General features: G+C 38.6%; 1 protein-coding gene across 2 annotated transcripts in view; it reads left to right on the top strand.

The window, feature by feature from the left end:
* Positions 1-22,781, top strand: part of ETFA (electron transfer flavoprotein subunit alpha) — a 112,202-nt gene that overhangs the window by 33,582 nt on the left and 55,839 nt on the right. For both annotated transcript variants that reach the window (XM_010375725.1, XM_010375726.1), the window contains one exon: positions 6,328-6,410. In XM_010375725.1, the coding sequence (XP_010374027.1) occupies positions 6,328-6,410 (83 nt within the window). The remainder of the gene's footprint in view (positions 1-6,327; positions 6,411-22,781) is intronic.

Raw genomic sequence — 22,781 nt, 5'->3', positions numbered from 1 at the left:
AGGATCGCTTTGGCTGCAGTTTTAAAAATAAGCTGTAGGGGGTAAGTACAGTAATGGGGAGATCATTTAACAGGCTATATCAGTCGTGTAGGTGAGAGATACTCATGGTTTGGACCAGGGTAGCTGCAGTTGATGTGGGGAGAAATTGTCAGTTTTGAGATATATATTTGAAGGTAGAGATAAAGGATTTCCTGACAGATTGGATGTGGATTATGAGAGAAAGTATTTGTCCTGGCGAGTGGTAGGATGGAGTTACAGTTAGCTGAGATAAGGAATATCTCGAGTGAAGCAGTTTCCAGGGACAGATCAGGAGTTTAGTTTTGGGCATGTTAATTTTTGAGATGTCTAATAACAGACACTGAGTAGAGATGTCAATTAAGCAGTTGGTATAGGAGTGTGGAGTTCTATGGAGAAGTTTGGGCTAGAGATACGTATTTGGGAATCAGTTCATTTGGATGATATTGAAAGCCATGAGACTGGATGAAATTACCAAGGGAGGGAGTATAGATAAAAAAGAGGTCCCAGGCTAGGTGCAGTGGTATGAGCCTGTAGTCCCCACTACTCAGGAGGCTAAGGCAGGAGGATCTCTTGAGCCCAGGAGTTTGAGGCTGTATTGTGTTATGACTGTGCCTGTGAATAGCTACTGCATTACAGCCTGGGCAACAGAATGAGACTTTGTCTCTTTTTTTTTTTTTTTTTTTGAGACGGAGTCTCGCTCTGTCTCCCGGGCTGGAGTGCAGTGGCCGGATCTCAGCTCACTGCAAGCTCCGCCTCCCGGGTTTACGCCATTCTCCTGCCTCAGCCTCCCGAGTAGCTGGGACTACAGGCGCCCGCCACCTCGCCCGGCTAGTTTTTTTTTTGTATTTTTTAGTAGAGACGGGGTTTCACTGGGTTAGCCAGGATGGTCTCGATATCCTGACCTCGTGATTCGCGCATCTCAGCCTCCCAAAGTGCTGGGATTACAGGCTTGAGCCACCGCGCCCGGCCGAGACTTTGTCTCTTAAGGAAAAAAAAAAAAAAAAAAGTCTCAGGACTGAGCCATAAACACTGTATGATTAAGAGCTAAGAGAGAAAAGGAGAAAGAAGACCAAAAAGGAGTAGTAAGTTAGTCTAGACAACCAGGGCGGAGGCTATGTTTTGGAACCCATGTGGAGTGTTTCATTGAGGAGGAAAAAATTGATCAACTATGACACACACTTCTAACAGGTCAAGGATGGTAAAGACTGAAGAGTGACTATTGGATTGAACCACTTAGACATCATTGGCCACTTTAAGCAGTTTCAGTGGAGTGATGGAAGCAAAAGTCTCATTAGAGTGGGTTTAAAAGAATAGTCCTGCCAGGTGCAGTGACTTGTACCTGTAATCCCAATACTTTGGGAGGCCAAAGTGGGAGGATTACTTAAGCCTAGGAGTTTGCGACCAGCCTGGGCAACATGGCAAAACCCCGTCTCTACAAACAATATCAAAATTAGCCAGGCATGGTGGTATGCATCTGTGGTCCCAGCTGCTTGGGAGGCTGAAGCAGGAGAAATCACTTAAGCCCAGGAGGTTAAGGCTGCAGCGAGCTGTGATTGTGCCACTGCACTCCAGCCTGGGTGACAGAACAAGACCATGTCTAAGAAAAGAAAATAAAAAATAAAAGGCTAGTCATAGGTAGTGGTTACATGGTTGTGTTCACTGTATGATAATGCTCTGGAGCAGCACGTTTGTCTTTTTCTGTATGTAGGTTATATTTTAATGAAAAGGTTTTTAGAGATAGAATGGGAGGCCTGGAGTTGGAGACAGTGAATACAGATAACTTTTTTGAGGGATTTTGCTATATAGGGAAGCAGGGAAATGGATGGTAGCTAAAAGAGGAGTCTGGCCAACAGAGGGACTTCATAAAGCTGGGACAGGTAATAACGTGCTTCTGTGCTTATGGGAATGCTCCAGGAGAGGGAAAAGTAGTCATACTTTTTCCCCTTCACATACTTTTTCATTTCACTCAAGGACATCACTCCAGTAATTCTCCCCTGAGGGAAAAGTCAGAATTACTGGAGTGATGTCCTTGAGTAGACAAGAGAGAATGTGGACATAGCTGCAGGTGGTGGGTAGATGTGTTACTCGGAGCATGTGGAAATTCTCTTTTGATCCTTTCAATTTTTTTTTAGTGAATTAGAAGCAAAGTCATCAGCTGAGAATGAGGATGCTGTAGAGGTATAGGAAGTTTGAAGAGAGAAGAAAATATATGAAATTATGGTTTAGGAAACAGTGGGCTAATGAAAGGACTAGGGGAACTTAGTATAACTGCCAGGAATTAAGGCTTATTTATTTAGAGGAAAATATACTTCACATGGTTGGATATTTGATATTTTTCTCCAGTGATGCTGAACTGCAGGAGAAGAGATATGGAAAAAGTGGAAAGGTTGCTTAATCAGCCAGAGATGGAGGTTTTTCTGAGTGTGTGGTGATAGGAGAGTAAGGAAGTTGAAGGCATAGCAAAGGAATGATTAGAATGATTGATCATAGAATTTGAAGTGGGCAAAAACAACAGGACAATGGGGGAGAGTGAATAGAATTGTAGATTACTGTGGGATCAGAGGAATGTTGGAGGTGAACGTCAGCTAGAAAGAGGAGGTCAGAAAGATGCTGAAAATTGAGAGTATTGAGCAATCTTGGTAAAGAAAATGTCTAGGATATGATCATGGGTGTGGCTGAGGTAGAGTGGTGGGCAAGCTCACTGGAGGAGAGTTGTTCAAATCTCCAAGGGTTGAAATCTCCAGGAATTAAGATAAGACTAATATAGGTCTTTTGGTTTCCAGTCTGGCATATAAGAAGCTTGGAAGTCACCATTCTGTCCTAACAACAAGTGAAAAACTGAACAAACCGAAGAATCAAAACTCATCTTACATCCATAGGAGAAGTGAGGTTGCATGGCAAACTGCTGTCCCCCAAACTGGAGAAACCAACAAGCAAACACAGATAATCACAACTTCCCAGAGCAGAAATCCAAAGTGGCAACCTCCACAGGAGCTGGTGGTGGGGTAGGGGAACCTGAAGTCTTGTTGATGAATTGCTGGAGGTTCCATGTTAAAAACTCCAGGTGGGCCGGGCACGGTGGCTCATGTCTGTAATCCCAGCACTTTGGGAGGCCGAGGTGGGCAGATCACTTGAGGCCAGGAGTTCGAGACCAGCCTGGCCAATATGGTGAAACCCCATCTCTACTAAAAATACAAAAATTAGTCGGGCGTGGCAGCATGCACCTGTAGTCTCAGTTGGTTGGGAGGCTGGGGCAGAAGAATCACTTGAACCCTGGAGATGGAGGTTGCAGTGAGCCAAGATCGTACCAATATTCTCCAGCCTGGGCAACAGAGTGAGACTCTGGATTTTTGTTTTTTTGACAAAAAACTCTAGGGGTATCCAGTGTGGGCTCCCAACATTTCAGGAACTCTTCCTCATGGTGAAAATTAGAGAAAAATCACCTCATGCTTCCGATAAGGGGAGGTGAAAGGGAACTACTTTAAAATATGCCAGAACATTCTGCTCTTCTTAACAAAGTCTGACCTCCTTCAGGAGGAACTGTTTAACCAGAGATTAATTTCCTGGGGCTTTATCAGAGCCTAACTGACGTGAGGAAAAGTAAATAGTCAACTTCAGCCATTCTAGCCATCCTGTCCCACCTAAGGGAGAGAGAGGAACTGAGAAGCATGTGTAAAGTTCAGTCCCAATATGGTCTTATTGAGGTATGGTCTTAGTAAAAGACCAAGACCTCAACATAGGACTGTAGAATGCTTCCTTTCCCCCAGCACCTTACCACCATGTAATAAAGGCTTAGTGATAGCTCTTCCTTTTACCCGTGTATCTATGAAGAAAATATTGCAAGATATACTAAAACATAAAAAGACAGTTTGAAGAGACAGAGAAAGCATCAGAACCAGACTCAACTAGAATAATCAGGCTGGAAATTTAAAACTGGGATTAGTATGCTAAGGTCTCTAATGAATCAAGAGCAAGTAAGATGTGCAATATAAGCAGAGGGCTAGAAATCCAAGAAAGAAACAGAAATGCTAGAGATAAAAAACATTGTAGCAGAAATGAAGAATACCTTTTAAGGACTTCTTAGTAGACTGGATATGGCTGAGGAAAGAATCTCTGAGCTCTAGGATCTCAGTAGAAACCTCCAGAACTGAAAAACGAAGAGAAAAAGAACCAGAAGAAGAAGAAAAAAAACAGAAAACCTGAACTGTAATATCTAACAATTGTGGAACAGCTACTAAGAGTATAACGTGTAATGGGAATACTAGAAGAGGAGAGAAAGGAGCAGAAGCAATATCTGACTGAGGATTTCCCCACATTAATGTCAGATACCAATCCACAGATCTAGGAAGCTCAGAGAACACCAAATATAAATGCCAGAAGAACTTCACCTATGCCTATTATTTGCAAACTACAGAAAATCAAAAATAAAGAACAAATACTGAAAGAAGCCAGAGGGGAAAATCAACCATACCTATAAAGAGCAAAGATAATAATTACATCCGATCTCTTTTCAGAAACCATGCAAGCAAGAAGAGAGTGTAGTAAAATGTTTAAAGTGCTGAGAGAAAACACCCACCAACATAGGATTTTATACCCTGTGAAATTATCCTTTAAAAATGAAAGAGAAATAAAGACTTTCTCAGACAAAAATTGGCAGAATATGTCATAGACTTGCAAGAAATGTTAAAAGTTCTTCTAGAGAGAAGGAAATGGTAGAGGTCAAAAACTCTGATGTATATAAAGCGAGTGAGAGCATTGAAGAGGGAATGAGTGAAGGTAAAATAAGTTTTAGTTTTCTTAATTGATCTAATAGGTTACAGTTTGTTTAAAATAATAACATTGTATTCAATTACATATGCTCGTGTAATACAATTACTTATGTGCTCATATATGAGTGAAATGAATCACAATGTAAGAAACAGGAGATAGGGATTAGGATTATCTTGTTATTTAATGGTATTTGTACCACCTGTGAAGTAGTAAAGTGTTTGAAAGTGGACTTGGATTAGTTGTAAATGAATATTGTAAACTCTAGGACCACCACTAAAGTAAAACAAAAATACAACTAATAGCTAAGAAAAGAGACAAAATGGAATTATTTAAAATGCTCAGTTGGTGGAAGACAAAAATAGGAAAAAAGAAGAAGGGCAGCAAATAGCCGTTACAAATATGGTAGATATTAATCCAACTATGTCAGTCTTTACTTTCAACATCAGTAGTGTAAATGCACCAATTAACGATAAAGATTGTCATAGTGGATGAAAAAGTAAGACCCAACTATATGGTGTCTACAAGAAACCCACTTTAAATATAAAAATACATATACATATAAAGTAAATGAGTGTAGAAAGATATACCATGGTGGTGCCAATTGAAAGAAAGCAGGAATAGCTATATTAATTTCAGACGGAGCCAATTTAAAGTTAAGTTTTATTAGGTAAATAAAACCTGAGTTTTAATAAACTTAAAGTTTTAAGTTCTAAAACTTACATTTCAATAAAACTTAATATAACTTAAGTTTTGCTGATATTGGGCTCTGTATTCCAAAATAACAGTGTAAGGGTCAGGAATATGGGAGGTGGGTGCAGGTTAGGGAGCATGCAGAGCATTATGGGGATCAGTGTATAGGTTATGAAGGATAACCTTTGAGTTTGGGACTTGTGGGGACAGACATAAATGAAGGGCAGGGTGTAATTAGTCCCGGCTGACTCAAGATAGTGGTGGTGAGGCTGTGCGTGTTTGGAGGTGGTCAGTTGTATTGTCTATGGCTCCCTCTGTCCTTTTCAGCTTGAGATGAAGAGGCCTGAGGCTCATTCTTGACTCCTGCTGGGGAAGGGGTTGTTTTACTCCAAGTATAGGGCTCATTGTTGACTCCTGTTGAATGAAAATAGAAAGCCAGTTAAATTTTATTTATTAATTTGATAGCAAATATTGGTTAAACCTTCATCTTGTTATTTGTAACTCTTTATCCAGTATCTTCTCTTTATAGTATTACAATAGGTAATATTGTAAGACCTTTCTTCAAAACTTGTGAAGTTGTTACTTAAAGGAGCATTATATAATGACATTCTAAACATTATAGTGTAAAGTTTATGAATGCCTTTTTGATAAAGCATGCAGAAGAGTTAAGCCCAAATTAAAATCTGAAATACTTGGGTGTAAAAAGAAGTTTTTCCTTGAAGTTTTCTGTATAAAATATACTAGTACTTAGAATTCTAAATCACTGTCATTGTTTGCAGTTATCAGGGAATATCCTAACTAGCTGAATAGTAGAGCTTGAAAAAAATGACAAATATTTTTTCCTGTTAGTTGGTGCTTCCCGTGCTGCTGTTGATGCTGGCTTTGTTCCCAATGACATGCAAGTTGGACAGACAGGAAAAATAGTAGCACCGGTAAGTGTTGCAATAAAATATGCTGTGCCAAATGTTATAGGGATAAGTACTGTATGTATTTGTTGAACAGTGATCTCAGTGATTTATCTTACTCAGTGTTCCTGAGCAGTTAGCCAGTATCATGGTGAATATGTCATTTTCACAAGATCTGTGTAGTTCTTGGTCTCGGTAAAATGCCTAGCAGTTCTTAAATCCAGCTTATTTTTTCAAGTATTTTAAAGCAGTGGAACATTTTATCAAATTAAGTCATATTATATCAAATAAAACATTGATAAAAGCAGCATTTATCAACTCAAATTTGTAAGTTCACATTGATAGCATTTATTTGCCACAAAGCCTTTAGAGATTATAAATTCAGTGAGAACAATGAACCTATTTTAATGAACACAGAATTTTGAAATTGGGAGCTGTGAATGACAGTTTTAGTCTTACATCTTCCTGAACACCAAGTTTATTTCTGTATTTTGTCTTATGAATTCCAGAAAATTCTGTTTTACATAGATAAGTGATACTAGAATATTCTTCAGTTAAGCCTATCTAAAACTTAAAAAGGAAGAGCAGGAAATTTTGGTCTCAAAGTTGAATCACTAACAGTTGATAATGACTGTTTATATTTCTTAGGTGATACAGATTTTCAGTGAATAGGAGTCTCAGCCAGTTTAAACTTGTATAGTATGCACGAAAACATGTTTTTTATATATCTCAAAACAATATGTAGTCTTGTCCATTAAAAAAAAATCTTACATCCCAGTGCTTTATTCTATGAGATATTCATTCACAATTTTAAGATACTGTAGTCAACATTTTCAAGGCTTATTTTTTGAAGCTTGTTTTGAAGTAGTTGTTCAAGTCTTTTGCCTGTTTAAAACTTGAGTTCTTTTTATCTTCTCTTTGTAGGAGTTTTTTATATAACCTACATAAAAATTCTTTGTCAGATGTGTGTTGTATTTTTCCCATGCTAGAGCTTCCCGTTCATTTTCTTTTGATGAGTGGAGATTTCTAATTTTGATAGTCTAATGTACCAGTCTTTCTTCTTATGGTTAATACGTTTTGTGTTATTCAACTTACTTGAAGTCAGAAAAGAAGATTTAAAGCTTTAAATACATACTAGAACAACTCATAAATTAAGTCACATGATCATGTGGCCTGTTTGCTTGTCATACTGAATTAGGCTGTGAGAGTGGATTTATTGAGTGGATGAGCTTGAGCCTTCCTTGACATTTAATGAGCTCTAGCACACATGCATATGCGTATATATTTTAAGAGACAAGGTCTTGCTGTGTTACCTGGGCTGGAGTGCAGGGGTTGGTCACAGGCATGATCATAACACACCACAGCCTCTTAACTCCTAGCCTCAATCCTCCCACCTCAGCCTCTTGAGTGGCTGGGACTACAGGTATGTGCCACCATGCCTGACTGGCATACACACTATTTGTGGAAATCTTTCAATTTTACATGAGTAGACATCTGTAGGCCTGATTTCATAAAAGATCAGCAGATTCACAACCTTCTTAACCAAAAATAGTCTACAAGAAATTCAGGCTGGGCGCGGTGGCTCATGCCTGTAATCCCAGCACTTTGGGAGGCTGAGGTGGGCGGATCATGAGGTCAGGAGATTGAGATCATCCTGGCTAACATGGTGAAACCCTGTCTGTACTAAAACTACAAAAAAATTAGCCGGGCGTGGTGGCACGTGCCTGTACTCCCAGCTACTGGGGGGGTTGAAGCAGGAGAGTTGTTTGAACCCAGGAGGCGGAGGTTGCAGTGAGCCGAGATTGTGCCACTGCACTCCAGCCTGGGCGACAAGAGCAAGACTGTGCCCCCCCCGCCAAAAAAAGAGGAAATTCAAAGATATACACTGAAGTGACAGAGACTTATTTTGACTGACAGAGAGCGTTTGTAGTTATCAAATAGAAGAGTGGCAGGGAGTGGCTGGTAGTATCCTTTCCTATATTGAAAATAAATGGCATACAATCAGCATTATTCAGTATTACTCTTATGAATATAGAACCATTGCAATTTTTTTTCGTAAGGAAATGTATTAAATGCTTTGAAGACTTTGACATAAACTATACAGCCTCCGAGAGAATTTTGATTCATTAACTCGGGTGTGTGTGTGTATATATATACACACACATATGTGTTTGCATATATATGTGCATACATATATACACACATAATTTATGTATGTACATTTTGTTAAGGATCTGAAACTGTTTTTGGAAACTGTATCTCAAATTTGCAGAAAACTTACAGAACAAAAAACCTTTATTTTTATGGGCCATTTGAGTAAGTTGCTGTGACCATCCCCAAATATGTTATATAGCACATTCTCCTAATAACCACAATACAACTTTTTAAATTAGGATATCAACATTGATGCATAATACCATCTAAGCATCAGACCCTGACATTCAGGTTTTGCCTATTATTCCAAAAATGTCCTTTATAGCAAAAGGATATAGTGCAGAGTCACAGGTTACATTTTAACTGTCATGTGTCCTTCAATCTTAAATATTAATGGTTCCACAGTCTTACCTTCACTTCATGAGGGAACTGTGAAGATTATCAGACAGCTGTTTTATAGAATCTCCCTCAATTTGGATTTGTCTAATGTCTTCAATTTACGTTATATATCTTGAACAGGAATACCACAGAAGTGATACCTCATCCTATCAGATGGTATACAATTTCATTTGATCTTTCATTAATGGTTTTCACTTTGATTAAGGCAGTGTGTGCCAACTTCTCCATGGTAAAGTTACTTTTCCTATTGTAATACGTATTTTATATGGAGGTACTTTTCCTATTGTAATACGTATTTTATATGCAGTTTTCCTGAAACTTTTTTTTTTTTTTTTGAGACAGTCTCTCTCTGTCGCCAAGGCTGGAGTGCAGTGGTGTGATCTCGACTCAATGGAACCTCTGCCTCCAGGGTGCAAATGATTCTCATGTCTCAGCCTCCTGTGTACCTTGGATTACAGGCATGCACCAACCTACCCAACTAATTTTTGTATTTTTAGTAGAGACTGGGTTTTGCCATGTTGGCCAGGTTTGTCTGGAACCCCTGGCCTCAAGGGATCCACCCACCTCGGCTTCCCAAAGTGCTAGGATTACAGGCGTGAGCCACCATGCCCGGCCATAAACTATTCATTTATTTATATCAGTATGGACTTATGGTACCTATTTTATTCAATGGGCAAAAATCTATGGTTGTCATTATTATTGATGTATGAATTGTCCCATGTTTGGCTAGTGAGAGGCCCTCTGTGTCTTTTTGACGTGTTCTCATCATTCTTTGAATCCTTTTTTACTTCCTGAAGACAAGATGTTCCAGGCTCATTTTGTATTTTTCCTATCCCATCTTTGGAACCAGTCATTTCTCCAAGGAATCCTGGATCCTTTTGCTGAAGAAAAGTATTTAGAAGCCAATGTCTCAATGCTAGATGCTCCCATGACATCTCAGTGAAAAAAGCTAGAGAATGTGTGTAGGCATGTGTATGTCTAGGCAAATATATGCATATATATATTTATATACATATACAAACACATTTACATTTTATTTCTATATGAATTGTATATGTTGGAAACTGTAAGTGTCCACTGATATCTCCAATTCTGGTCTCATACCACAGGGTTAATTCTGGTTTTCTCCCTTTTCCTATTTGTATATGCCTTTCTCCTATGGTGAGAAACCTAGACCCTGCCAGTACTCCACCCTGCACAGACGCCCTCTTTGCCTCACTTGAGCTCCAGCACCTGGAACCGACCAGTCTTCCTGTATAGATACCCTCCCCACCCTACTTGGACTCTGACATATCTGTCTAGGTAGCTGTTTCCCAAGGTGGCTGCACAATTTTACACTTGTACCAACTATGTATGTGGGTTCTAGTTGCTCCTCATTTTCACCATTTGGTGTTTTATACATTTTGATGGATGTTATTGGTTCTAATTTGCATTTCCCTGCAATTAATCTAATGCTCATCTAATGATGATGAGCACTGTTGTATTATTGGCCCTTTAAACATCTTCCTTATGAAGTGCCTGTTCAAATCTTTTGCCCCTTTCTTTAATTGAATTGCTTGTTTTCATTATTGAGTTGACACATTTTATATATTCCTTTACAAGTTTCTTGTTAGATATGGGTTTTACAAATATTTTTTCCCAGTCCATGGCTTACCTATTTATTTTCTTAATGGTATCAAATTGAGGAAATTCCTTTGTTTCTAATTTGCTGAGAGTTTTATGAATGTGTGTTGAATTTTGTCAGATGTTTTCTGCATCTGTTGAGATGATTGGATAGCTTTTTGTTGGGGTGATCAGACCCAACACCAGGCCATGGGGGCTATGAAGTCTGGCAGAGTCAAAGGAATGAGAAAAGACAGGTTAAGAGAGAACGTGGGAACAGGGGGCCAGTGCTAGTATGGAGGCTGCCAAGGCTCCAAGCTCTGGGAGCCCATGCTATTTATTGGTGATCAAACAACGAAACAGGTGGTGAGGATGTGGGGGTTGAAAGGAAGCGATGTATCAAGCGAATGAGCTATAGCTGTGATGGTTTAGCATTTTCTTTGAAACATATGGCTACTTGAGATAATGGGTGTGCTAGAAGCAAGGAGCCAGAAAGTTTAGACACGTTCCCAAGGCCACAAGGTATTTTAGACCCTGGACCCCAGACATATTCAAAGATTTTTTTATATTATGTCAGACATGCAAGCCCTGCCTCAGCTTCTCTCCCAACACTCAACTTTTCTCCCAACATGCCCCCCTTTTCTTTTTTGTAAAACCACCACAGCTATCATTGCTTGTTCTCGAGGGTGGCTTTCTTTCCAGTGGTGGCTTCCGCATCTGCAGACTAAAAGGAGACAGCACAAGCACATAATTATTGGAACAAAATCTGCAAGTGTAGAGCTTTCAATGGCCTTAATCCATTTAAGAGGATTGATTGTAGACAACCCATCAGCTATCTTGTTGAAAATATCAGTTGCAGGGAGCAGATTCAAGTGAGCCTGAAAGGCTTCAAAAACCTGGTCTTATAGTTTTACAGTATCGAGGGTGAGATTTTCATCTCTGTCCTCCAGATGGCATTTAAGAGTAACATAACACAACTTTGAATCCAAAAGGTCCTCTTTTTGTTTTTGAATTAATTGAGCAAGGCAGTTGCAGGCTATGCAGCCCTTAATTGCCAGTTGGTGATCCAGCTTCATTTTTTTAGCCCTTACTCAAAATGGAGTTGCTCAGGTTTGAATGCTTCTTACATATTTCCCCTTTCCCTTTGACAAGGGGACCCTTAATTCTAAGGGTTGCAGAAGGATGGAGGTCTGTCTTCTGTAACTTCTTCATGCTGAATAGGGGCAATGATATTCCTGCCTACTTATTGGGGTCTTTTGTATTTAGGGTAGAGAGGAATTCAGTCAGAAAACATTGGTCCGTTAAGCATCTGTTGTACCTCTGAATCCCAGCAAAAGGTAAAACCCTGGCACTCCAGCAGTTTGTCAGCTTCCTGTGTGGTTTTCTTGATCTATACCATGTTATGGGGGTTGATGTCAGCATGACTCTGGTTGGTCCTTGTTCCATCTTTGTATTCAGATTCAACTGTCTTATGGCTCATACTGGGGGAACCTGGTCCATGGTTGGGATCCATGGGTCCCTCTAGTCTCCTGTTCCATGGTCATACACATCTTGAGGGCACCCACATGGTGTGTTCATCTCCTGCAAAAATACAAACATGCCCTTACCCCTACGTTAGTAAATCTACTGAAACAGAAGCAAAGGCTTTTTTATTTTTATTTTTATTTTGCTGTAGCTGGGAGGCATGCTATTGCTGAAGCATTTGTAACAGCTTCTGCCTCTTTGGTTAATTACCGTGGGGTAAATGTTACCATTGGTAATGAGAAGAAGGCTTTTTCTGATTAACAAAAGGCATAGAGAAAGCAAATCAAGGCTTATCCTTCTTGTGCAATAGTATAGCAAAAAAAAGCCATCCTTAAACCTTCAATTTGCACTGTACAGGTGGGTCCACTAGACGCTGTGGCTCATGATAGATCTTCAGATGTTTGGTAGGCACCTGATTGTCACCTGGAGAGACACAAGCAAATCCTCTTCCCCATATAATTATCTTTCCTTTTTCCCAGCTCTTTGTATGTGCATCCCTCCATCTTATATCTTGCCCAGCCTTTTTATTTTACTTTTGTCCTGTCAGGTGTTGTTCAGCTGCAGTCATGGGTTGTACTTTTTGTAAATTTAAAAACTTTAATGTTAATAAAGCTAAATGCAATTGCATATGCGGTGTCTTATATTCCCGGTCCCTTCCCTTTTACTTTTGTATTTGAGTTTTTAAAGTTGGATTAGCTCTTTAAGCAATGTCAGTTTGAAAAACTTGTTGAGGTCCTGCAAATGAGGATTTTCCATTACTAGATTCATCAGTAAAAACAGTAATGGCCACTCCAATAGGGGCTTTTTGAGTAATAGAAGGCAGTATCCAATATGTTAATTATAGAAATTGAAATATCTTAGATTTAGGGTAATGATTATCAAGAATGCCAACTGGCCAAATTAACTTGCCATTCTTGGGAATTAATATAGGCTTGTTGAATTTGTTGTTTTGTTAATGAAACCATAATCTGATTTAGATCATATCCCCTTGGCTTTGTTGTGGGCAGCCTCGTTTGTCCTACTAGCAAAGCAATTTGTTCTAAGTACAGAGTGAGCGTTTTGGTTGTATTGTGAGGTAGAAAAAAAAAAAACACTCAACCAGATCATCCTGTTGAACTATAAACTCCTGTAGGCAAATGCTTAGTAGGAAAAACTAAAAACTGTAATGGCTGTATCGGATTAATTTGTTCTACTTGTGCTTGCTGAATTTTTTTCCTCAATTAATGGAAGTTCCTCCAATGCTTCTTTGGACAGGGAGCATTTACTGTTAAGGTTAGAATCACCTTGTAAAGTAGAAAAGAGATGAGACATAGCATAGGTAGGAATGCCTAAAGTTGCATGAATCCAATTAATGTCTCCTAATAATTTTTGGAAATCATTTAAAGTTTTTAAATTATCTCTTCAAATTTGAACTTTTTTTTTTTTTTTTTTTTTTTTTTTTTGAGACAGAGTCTCGCTTTGTCGCCCAGGCTGGAGTGCAGTGGCGTGATCTCGGCTCACTGCAAGCTCCACCTCCCAGTTTCACACCATTCTCCTGCCTCAGCCTCCTGAGTTGCTGGGACTACAGGCACCCACCCCCACGCCTGGCTAATTTTTTTGTATTTTTAGTAGAGATGGGATTTCACTGTGTTAGCCAGGATGGTCTTGATCTCCTGACCTCGTGATCTGCCCGCCTCAGCCTCCCAAAGTGCTGGGATTATAGGCGTGAGCCACCGTGCCCAGCCAAATTTGAACTTTTTGAGGCTTAATAGCACTTTGTTCTGCCTTCATTCCTAGATATTGAAAGGCAGTAGAAGTTTGGATTTTATCAGGGGCTATAATTAACCCTGCTACATTTACGGCCTTTTCTGTTTGTAGCACAACATCAATTCTTCCCTAGTTTCAGCTGCACACAAAATATCATCCATGTAATGGATACTATACCATTTTTTAAACTGTTCTCTAACTCGCTTAATAGCTTTGCCAACTTAAGTTTGACAAACAGTTGGGCTATTTAACATGCCTTGTGGCAGTACTTCCCAATGGTATCAGTCTGCTGGTTCATTATTATTTATGGCGGGAACAGTAAAAGCAAATTTTTCATAATCTTGGGCAGCTAAAGGAATGGTAAAAAAGCAATCCTTTAGATCTATTGCTATAGAAGCCAGTATTTTAGAATCATTGTTGGGGAGGGCAGCCCTGGTTGTAGCATGCCCATGGGTTGAATTACAGCATTTAACAGCCCTCAAATCTGTTAGCGTTCTCCATTTACCAGATGTTTTCTTAATGACAAATACAAGAGAATTACGAGGGGAGAAAGTAGTCACTGTATATCCCTTTTGCAATTGTTCCTGCACCAGTTCTTTTAAAGCCTCCAGTTTTTCCTGTTTCAGCCACCATTGCTCCACCCAAACTGGTTTGGCAGTTAGCCAAACAAGAGGAATGGGAGCCAGAGGCTCAACAATGGCTGCTCCTAAAAATGATACCCCAATCCAGTCTGACCTGTTTATCCTTCTGAAGGTTCTGATTGGCTGTTTTAATTTTTTCCTAGTCCTTCTCCCCAGCAATATCCCACATTTTTCATCATTTGTCCACTATTATTACTATATTGATCCATAGGAATAGATATTTCAGCACTGCATTGTTGCAATAAGTCTCTACCCCATAAATTGACAGGAATAGGTGTAATAATAGGTTGGATGGTCCCTGGCCATCCCGCCCTTGACATGGTGAAATCAAGGAACTTTGAAAAACTTCTGAGGCAGTCCCTACACCAGCGATACCCATGGAAGTCTTTTGTTTAGGCCAGTGTTGGGGCCATTGATTTAAAGCAATAATAGAGACATCAGCTCCAGTATCTACTAGTCCTTCAAAATCCTTTTCTGAATAATTACTATATGAATAGGTCCTTTGTCAGACATTTGATTAACCCAATATAAAGCTTTTCCTGCTGGATTAGTACTACCAAAGCCTCCTATTCTTTTCACTGTGCTGCTGCTTAGTTTTATGTAGGGAACAGCAACAACTGAGCAATTCATTCTCCTGGGGAGGCAGACCATGGAGCTGAGGAACTAATAACTAGTTGTATCTCTCTCATATAATCAGAGTCAGTTATTCCCATATGCACAGTGATACCTTTTAAATTTAGTCTAGACCTTCCAAGTAATAGACTGTTCCTGAGGGTAAGGGTCTCCTAACTCCCATGGGGACCTTCTTTGGTGGCTCCCCAGGAAGTAAAGAGACAGGAATTGTGCTGCAGAGGTCTACAGGGGACCTGCTGTGGTGGGGGACAATTGTTGTATGGTTTGTAAGGGCGCTGGCTGTGCCGGATATGCCTTGGTTTGTTTGGGCCCCTCTTCTTGTTTCGCAAAAGAGGTTGTCCATCTTTGCTAAATTTAGAATGACACTGATTTGCCCAGTGGTTGCCTTTCTTACACTGGGGACATACACTGGGACTTTTCTGTTGATTGATGGTAGTGGTTTTTCCTTTTGATTTCCTTTTCTACGTTCCTGTTTTGTGTGTCCAAATTGCCCACAATTAAACCAAGAGCCTGAGAAATAGGGCATATTCTTTCCTACTTTCAATTCAGCCATAGCCTGAGCTAAAAGAGTAGCCTTATGTAAGTTACCTCCAATGCCATCACAAGCCTTAATATATTCAGCTAAATGAGTCTTCCCTCTCAGGTGTCTAATAACTGTTTGACACTCTGCATTAGCATTATCATATGCAAGAAGCTGTATTATAACATCCTGAGCTGTTTTATCAATTATGGCTTTATACACAGCCTCTTGGAGCCAAGCAATAAAATCAATATATGGTTCTTTAAGTCCTTGTCAGACAGAACTGAAAGAAGGATATTTTTCTCCTGTAACATTTATCCTTTCCCATGCCCGTAATTACGCACACAGAGCACAGCTGAACAATGGCAACATCCTCCATTACTGCTTGATTCTCTAATCTACACCAATTAGGGCCAACTCCCATTAACTGTTCAACGGAAACAGGCACAGGTGGCTGCACTTGTGTGTTTTCCCTTGCTTGAGTTTGAGCTTAGTTAGCCCACCAGGTTTTAAACTGCAAGTACTGGGACTGAGTGAGAACAGATTTTGTTAAAGTATCCCAATCATATGGTATTAACCTATTATCAAGAGCCACATTTTTCAACAAAGTTTGCACAAAAGGAGAGTTCAGTTCATATTGACTAATGGCTTACTTAAATTCCTTTAAAACTTACAGGAAAAGTGGCCCAATTAGCTATATTCTGTCCTCCTTGCTGGGTTATAGTAACTGGAAATTGCCATGCTTCAGGGTCTCCCTCAGCTCTAGCTTTTTAAATAGAATTTCGTATAGCACCACCAATTGCTCCAGGTTTTAATGTTGCAACTATAGGAGCAGTAAGTTTTCAGCTAATTCATTTTCTCGCCCAGTAAGGGGGGAGAGAGGAAGTGGCCATTCACTTAATTCAGCAGGTGGCGCTGACGTGCTAGTAAAACATACTTTTTAAAGTTTTCTTTTCTTTAATCTCCTCCGGTTAGCTGTTCCTCACACTCAGAATCTGAAGTTTTTTACGCTCGTTGTCCTCTTCCCCATCTGAATCCACCTCATCATCTGTTTGAAATGGCTCAAGAACTGCCTTTATTAGCACCCACTTTGACCAAATGGAAACTGGAGTTTTTGCTCCATCTTTATATGCCTTTTTAAAATCTCTTCCAGTTCTCTCCCATGCATCCAATTCCATAGTCCCTTGTTCTGGAAACCATGGGCAAAACTGCTTTACTGTACTAAAGAGTGATACATTCTGAGTACTAACTTTCACTCTTCTTCATAATAAATGCCTTAAGAAATTCAAATAAGCAGAATGTTTGCTTTTACTTTGTCCCATTGTTACCCTGGTTCTTCCGAGCGCTCAGCTTCCCCACCAAGCTTCTTTCAGTCGTCCTCAGGTGTCCTCTGACGACGCATCCTCCGCTTTGACGTACTCTAGTGTTCCTTCACTGGGGTCTTCATTGCCCCATGTTGGTGCCACAAATGTTAGAGTGATCAGACCCAACACCAGGCCGTGGGGGCTGAAGTCCGGCGGAGTCAAATGAATGAGAAAAGACAAGAGAGAAGGTGGGACCAGGGGGCCAACGCTAGTGTGGAGGCTGTGAAGGCCCCAAGCTCTGGGAGCCCACACTATTTATTAGTGATCAAAGAAAGAAACAGGTGGTAAGGATGTGGGGGTTGAAAGGAAGTGATTTATCAAGCAAATGAGCTACAGCTGTGATGATGTAGCTTTTTTTCTTTGAAACATATAGCTACTTGAGATAATGGGAGTGCTAGAAGCCAGGAGCCAGCAAGTCTAGACACGTTCCAAAGGCCAGGAGGGGTTTTAGACTCTGGACCCTGGACATGTTCCAAGACTCTTTTATATTATGTCAGACATGCAAGCCCTACCTCAGCTTCTCTCCCAACACTCAGCTTTTCTCCCAACACTTTTCTTTATTCTGTTAATATGGTGAATTATATTGTTTGATTTTCATATGTTAAACTACCTTGAATTACTGTGATAAACTGTAGTTGATCGTGTTATCCTTTTAATATATAGCTGATTTTGATTTGCTGATACTGTGTTAAGAATTTTTGAATCTGTCTTTATCAGGATGTGCTGTAATTGTCTTTAAAAAAAAATAACTGGAGTTTTGGTTATCAGCATTATGCTAGCGTCATAAAATGGTTGGAAGATGTTTCTTCCTGCTTTATTTTATGAATGAGTTTGTGTAAGGTTGGTGTTTTGTTTTTTTCTTAAATGTTTGTTATAATTCATTAGTGCAGCCATATGGGCCTGGCATTTTCTTTCTTGGACTATTTGACAAAGAATGCAGTTCCTTTAATAGATTTGCGGCTATTCAGATTTTCCATTTTATTTTGTGTCAGTTTTGCTAATTGATCCATTTCTTCTAAATTGTCAAATGTGTTAGATGAAGTTGTTTATATTGCTTTTTTCTTTTATTGTATATAAGATCTGAAGTGATACTTCCTCTTTCATTTCTTACTAGTTTGTGTTTTTTCCTTTTTTGTTCTCCCCTCTTCATTATTCTAGCTAGGAGTTTATAAAAAATTTTAAAAATGTTTTCAGTGATCCAACTTTGAAAAATAATAGCTTTGGCTGGGCACAGTGGCTCATGCCTATAGTCCCAGCACTTTGGGAGGTGGAGTTTTATTGAAATATAATTTCCATACCATACAATGCATAGTGTTTGAAGTGTTTAACTCAATGGCTTTTAGGGTGTTCACAGAGTTGTACAATCTTTACCTCAATCAGTTTTGGAATATTTTTTTCATCACCCGTGAAAGGAACCCCATACTTATTTTCTTCCCGACTCCCTTAGTCCTAGGCAATTAATTGCTAATCTTTGTCTCTATAGATTTGCCTATTCTAGACATTTTATATAAATGGAATCATATAATATTTGGTCTTTTGTGACTAATTTCTTTCATTAGCATGATGTTTTCAAGGTTCATTTATGTCAAAGCACTTCTTTTCATTGTTGAATAGTATTCCATTGTATACCACATTTTATTTATCCATTCATCATTTGATGGACATTTGGGTGTTTTTACTTCTTAACTATTATGAATAATGCTGCTATGAACTCTTGCATACAAGTTTTTGTGTGGACTTATGTTTTCATTTCTCTTATGTATATACCTAGGAGTGAAATTGCTGGGTCACATGGTAACTCTGTGTTCAACCTTTAGAGCAACTTGTCCAAACCACAGCCCAGGAAGGCTTTGAATGTAGCCCAACACAAATTCATAAACTTTCTTAAAACATTATGAGTTTTTTTCTGTTTTTTGTTTTTTTTTTGCTCATCAGTTAGTGTTAGTGTATTTTATGTATTCCAAGACTACTTCTTCCATGTGGCCCAGGAAAGCCAAAAGATTGGGCACCCTGGTTTAGAGGAACTGCCAAACTGTTTTCCAGAGCAACTGCACCAACAATGAACGAACTTTTAGCTTTATTTTTTCTGTTGTCTCTTTTTCATTTTATTGATTTTTGCTCTTTATTTTCTTTCTTCTAATTACTTTGGGCTTACCTGGCTTTTAAGGTAGAACTTTACTAATTTTGTATTTGTCATATTTTAACATATAAATATTAAAGCTATAAATTTTCCTCACAGTACTTTAGCTGCAGCCCACAGCTTTTGATACAGTTTCATCTTTATTTTCAAAATATTTTCTAATTTAGAAATGTTTTATTTATAGATATTTGTGTGTTTTTTCCCAGATGTCTTTCTGTTATTGGTTTCTAATTTAATTTCATTGTGGTCAGAGAACATATTTTATAATAGTTCACTCTTAAAATTTATTGAGACTTATTTTATGATCCAGCATATGCCCTATCTTGGTGAACATACCTTTTGCATTTGAAAAGAACATGTATTCTGTAGTTGTTGGATGTAATGTTCTGTAAGTGTTAGGTAACAGGACGAGTCTGGATTGCAGCTTGTTGTACTTAAAGTTTTATTGGAATACAGCCATACTCATTAATACACTACCTTTTTTTTTCTTTTTTTTTTCTTTTTTTGAGATGGAGTCTCGCTGTGTCACCCATGCTGGAGAGCAGTGCTGTGATCTCGGCTCACTGCAACCTCTCCCTCCTGGGCTCAAGCAATTCTCGTGTCTCAGCCTCCTGAGTAGCTGGGACTACGGGTGCACACTACCATGCCTGGCTAATTTTTTGTATTTTAGTAGAGACAGGGTTTCACCATGTTGACCAGGCTGGTCTCAAACTCCTGAACTCAGGCAATCTGGCCACCTCGGCCTCCCAAAGTGCTGGGATTACAGGCATGAGCCACCACGCCCACCCTCATTCATATACTTCTTTGTCTATGTCTGCTTTTGCTTTACAAAAGAAAAATTGAGTAGTTAACAACAGAGACTTTATAGCTGACAAAACCAAAAATATTTATTATCTAACCCTGTAGAGATAAAGTTTGCTAACTCCTACTCTGCATCTTTTATGCCCTTACCAAATTTTTTGATCTAGTTGTTCTGTCACTTACTGGGAGAAGGTATTAAAAACTATGATTGCGGTTTTATCAGTTTCTCACTTTAGTTTTGTCAGTTTTGGCTTGATATATTTTGAAACTCTCATATTGGGACATTCATTCATGATTGATCTGTCTTCCTGATAAATTGACTATTTCTATTTTATTATTATCTAATTTTCCTCTTTATGTTTGGTAGTACTCTGTCTTTAAGTCTACTTTGATATTAATAAAGACACTTCAGATTTCTTATGCTTACTCGTTGTATAGTGTATCTTTTTCTGTCCTTTTCAGTGTATATCTTTCTTTATATTTAAAATGTGTTTCTTACAGGTATGTATAGTTGAGTCTTGCTTTTTTAATCCATTCTGACCAGCTCTGATTTTTTTGTTTATTTGTTTGAGAGGGAGTTGCGCTCTTGTTGCCCAGGCTGGAGTGCAGTGGCATGATCTCGGCTCACCGTAACCTCTGCCTCCTGGATTCAAGTGATTCTCCTGCTTCAGCCCCCTGAGTAGCTGGGATTACAGGCATGTACCACCACACCCGGTTAATTTTGAATTTTCAGTAGAGACGGGGTTTCTCCATTTTGGTCAGGCTGGTCTCGAACTCCCGACCTGAGGTGATCCACCCGCCTCGGCCTCCAAAAGTGCTGGAATTACAGGCATGAGCCACCACGCACAGCCTCAGCTCTGAGTTTTCTGCTGGAGCTTTAAGGTCATTTATGTTTTTCTCTGACTGCTTTTAAGAATTTCTCTTTATCACTTGTTAAGCAATTGACTTATGATACATCTTGTAGTTTCCTTCTTATTTCCTGTTCTGTAGGGTTTTAATTTTATCAAATTTGTAAATTTTTTGATTATTATTTAATTAAAAAAATCCAAATAGCTTTTCTGCTCCAATTGCACATATATTAGGTCTCCTAAAGTTGTTCCACAGCTTACCAATGGTCTATTTTTTCTTATTTTTTTTCTCTTTGTATTTCACTTTGAATAGTTTCTTTTGCTGTATTTTCAAGTCACGAATTTTTTTTTTCTGCAGTGTCTAATTCCTTCCAGTATATTTTTATCACAGCCATTATAGCTTTTATCTCCAGAAGTTTGATTTGGACCATTTTTTATCTTCCATTTTGCTACCTAACATTTATAATCTTTTCTCTACCTTCTTGGACATCTGGGACATACTTAAAATAACTGTTAATATCCCTCTTTACAAATTCTTTCATCCTTGTCATTTGGGGATTTATATCAATTAGCTTTTCTTCTCATTATGGATCATCTTTAACTGCATCTTTGCATGCATTGGTAATTTTTTATTAGATGCCAGACATTGCAAATTCTCCCTTGATGAATGCTAGATATTTTTGTATTCCCATATATATTTCTTTAAATTTTTAAAATTTCAGATTTTAAAAATTTGTACAAATTTATGGAGTACCTGTGAAATTTTATTATATGTATATAATGTGTCGTGATAAAGTCAGGGTATTTAGGATGTCCATCACCTGAGTGCAGTATATTTTTGTCAACTAACATCACCCTACTCTGCTGTCAAACACTGGATTTATTCCTTGTGTCTAAACATATATTTGTACCCTTTAACCCATCTCTCTTCATCCTCCCCCATGCTCCCACTCACCCTTCCCTATCTCTGTTATTTGGCCTTCTACTCTACCTCCACGCAACCTAATTTTTTAGTTTCCACATATACGTGAGAAGGTGTGATATTTGTCTCTTTGTGCCTGGCTTATTTCAGTTAAGATAATGACCTCCAGCTCTATCCCTGTTGCTGCAGCTAACGTGATTTTATTCTTTTTTATGGCTTTGTTCTAGGATGCAGTGGAAGTTATTTAGAAACAGTTTGATCCTTTCAGATTGTGCTTTTAAATATGAACTGTATCCTGGAAACTTGCTTAAGTTGGTAGGCTGGGGCGGTCACTGGGCTCATCTTGTTTGTTTCTCCTGGTTTTCGGATCTGTGCTGCCTGATATCCAATGTCAGAAAGCAATTGTTTCTTAAGTTTTGTCCAGTGTTTTAGTTATTTCAGGCAAAGGGTACATTCAATTCCTGTTACTACATCTTGGTGGGAAGTGATCATTCATAATAATTTTTACAGTTGGGTTTAGTTGTCATTTTGCTGTTTGTATCCTGTTAATCCCATCTGTTTTTGTTTGTATACTCACTTTGTTTTGTTCTGTTTCTCTGCTTCTCCTGTTCTGCCCTATTTTGGACCAGTTGAATATTTTAAATTCTTTTATTTGATTTTTAACTATACCTCTTTGCATTATTTTGTTTTTTAGTTATTTCTATTGGGATTACAACACATTTAACTTTTCACGGTCTACAGAGAGTTAATATTGTACTAATTCATGTAAAATGTTGGAACCATATGCAATTGACCCTTGAACAACATGGGGGTTAGGGCCAATGACCCACTATGCAGTTGAAAATCTGTGTATAACTTTTGACTGCCCCTAAATTTAACAACTAATAGCTGTTGACCAGAAGCCTTGCCAATAACATAAACAGTTGATTATAACACACATTTTGTATGTTATGTATATTATATATTATGTTTTTATATTAAAATAAGCTAGAGAAAAGAAAGTGTTACTAAGAAGATTATAAGGAAGAGAAAATATATTTACTGTTCATTAAGTGGATGTGGATCATCATAAAGGTCTTAATCCTCATTGTCTTTATGTTGAGT

The sequence above is a fragment of the Rhinopithecus roxellana genome, chromosome 5 (assembly GCF_007565055.1).
Source record: "Rhinopithecus roxellana isolate Shanxi Qingling chromosome 5, ASM756505v1, whole genome shotgun sequence".
NCBI classification, from domain to species: domain Eukaryota; kingdom Metazoa; phylum Chordata; class Mammalia; order Primates; family Cercopithecidae; genus Rhinopithecus; species Rhinopithecus roxellana.
The sequence above is the reverse complement of the archived record's forward strand: the minus strand, read 5'-3'. Positions and strand labels throughout refer to the sequence as shown.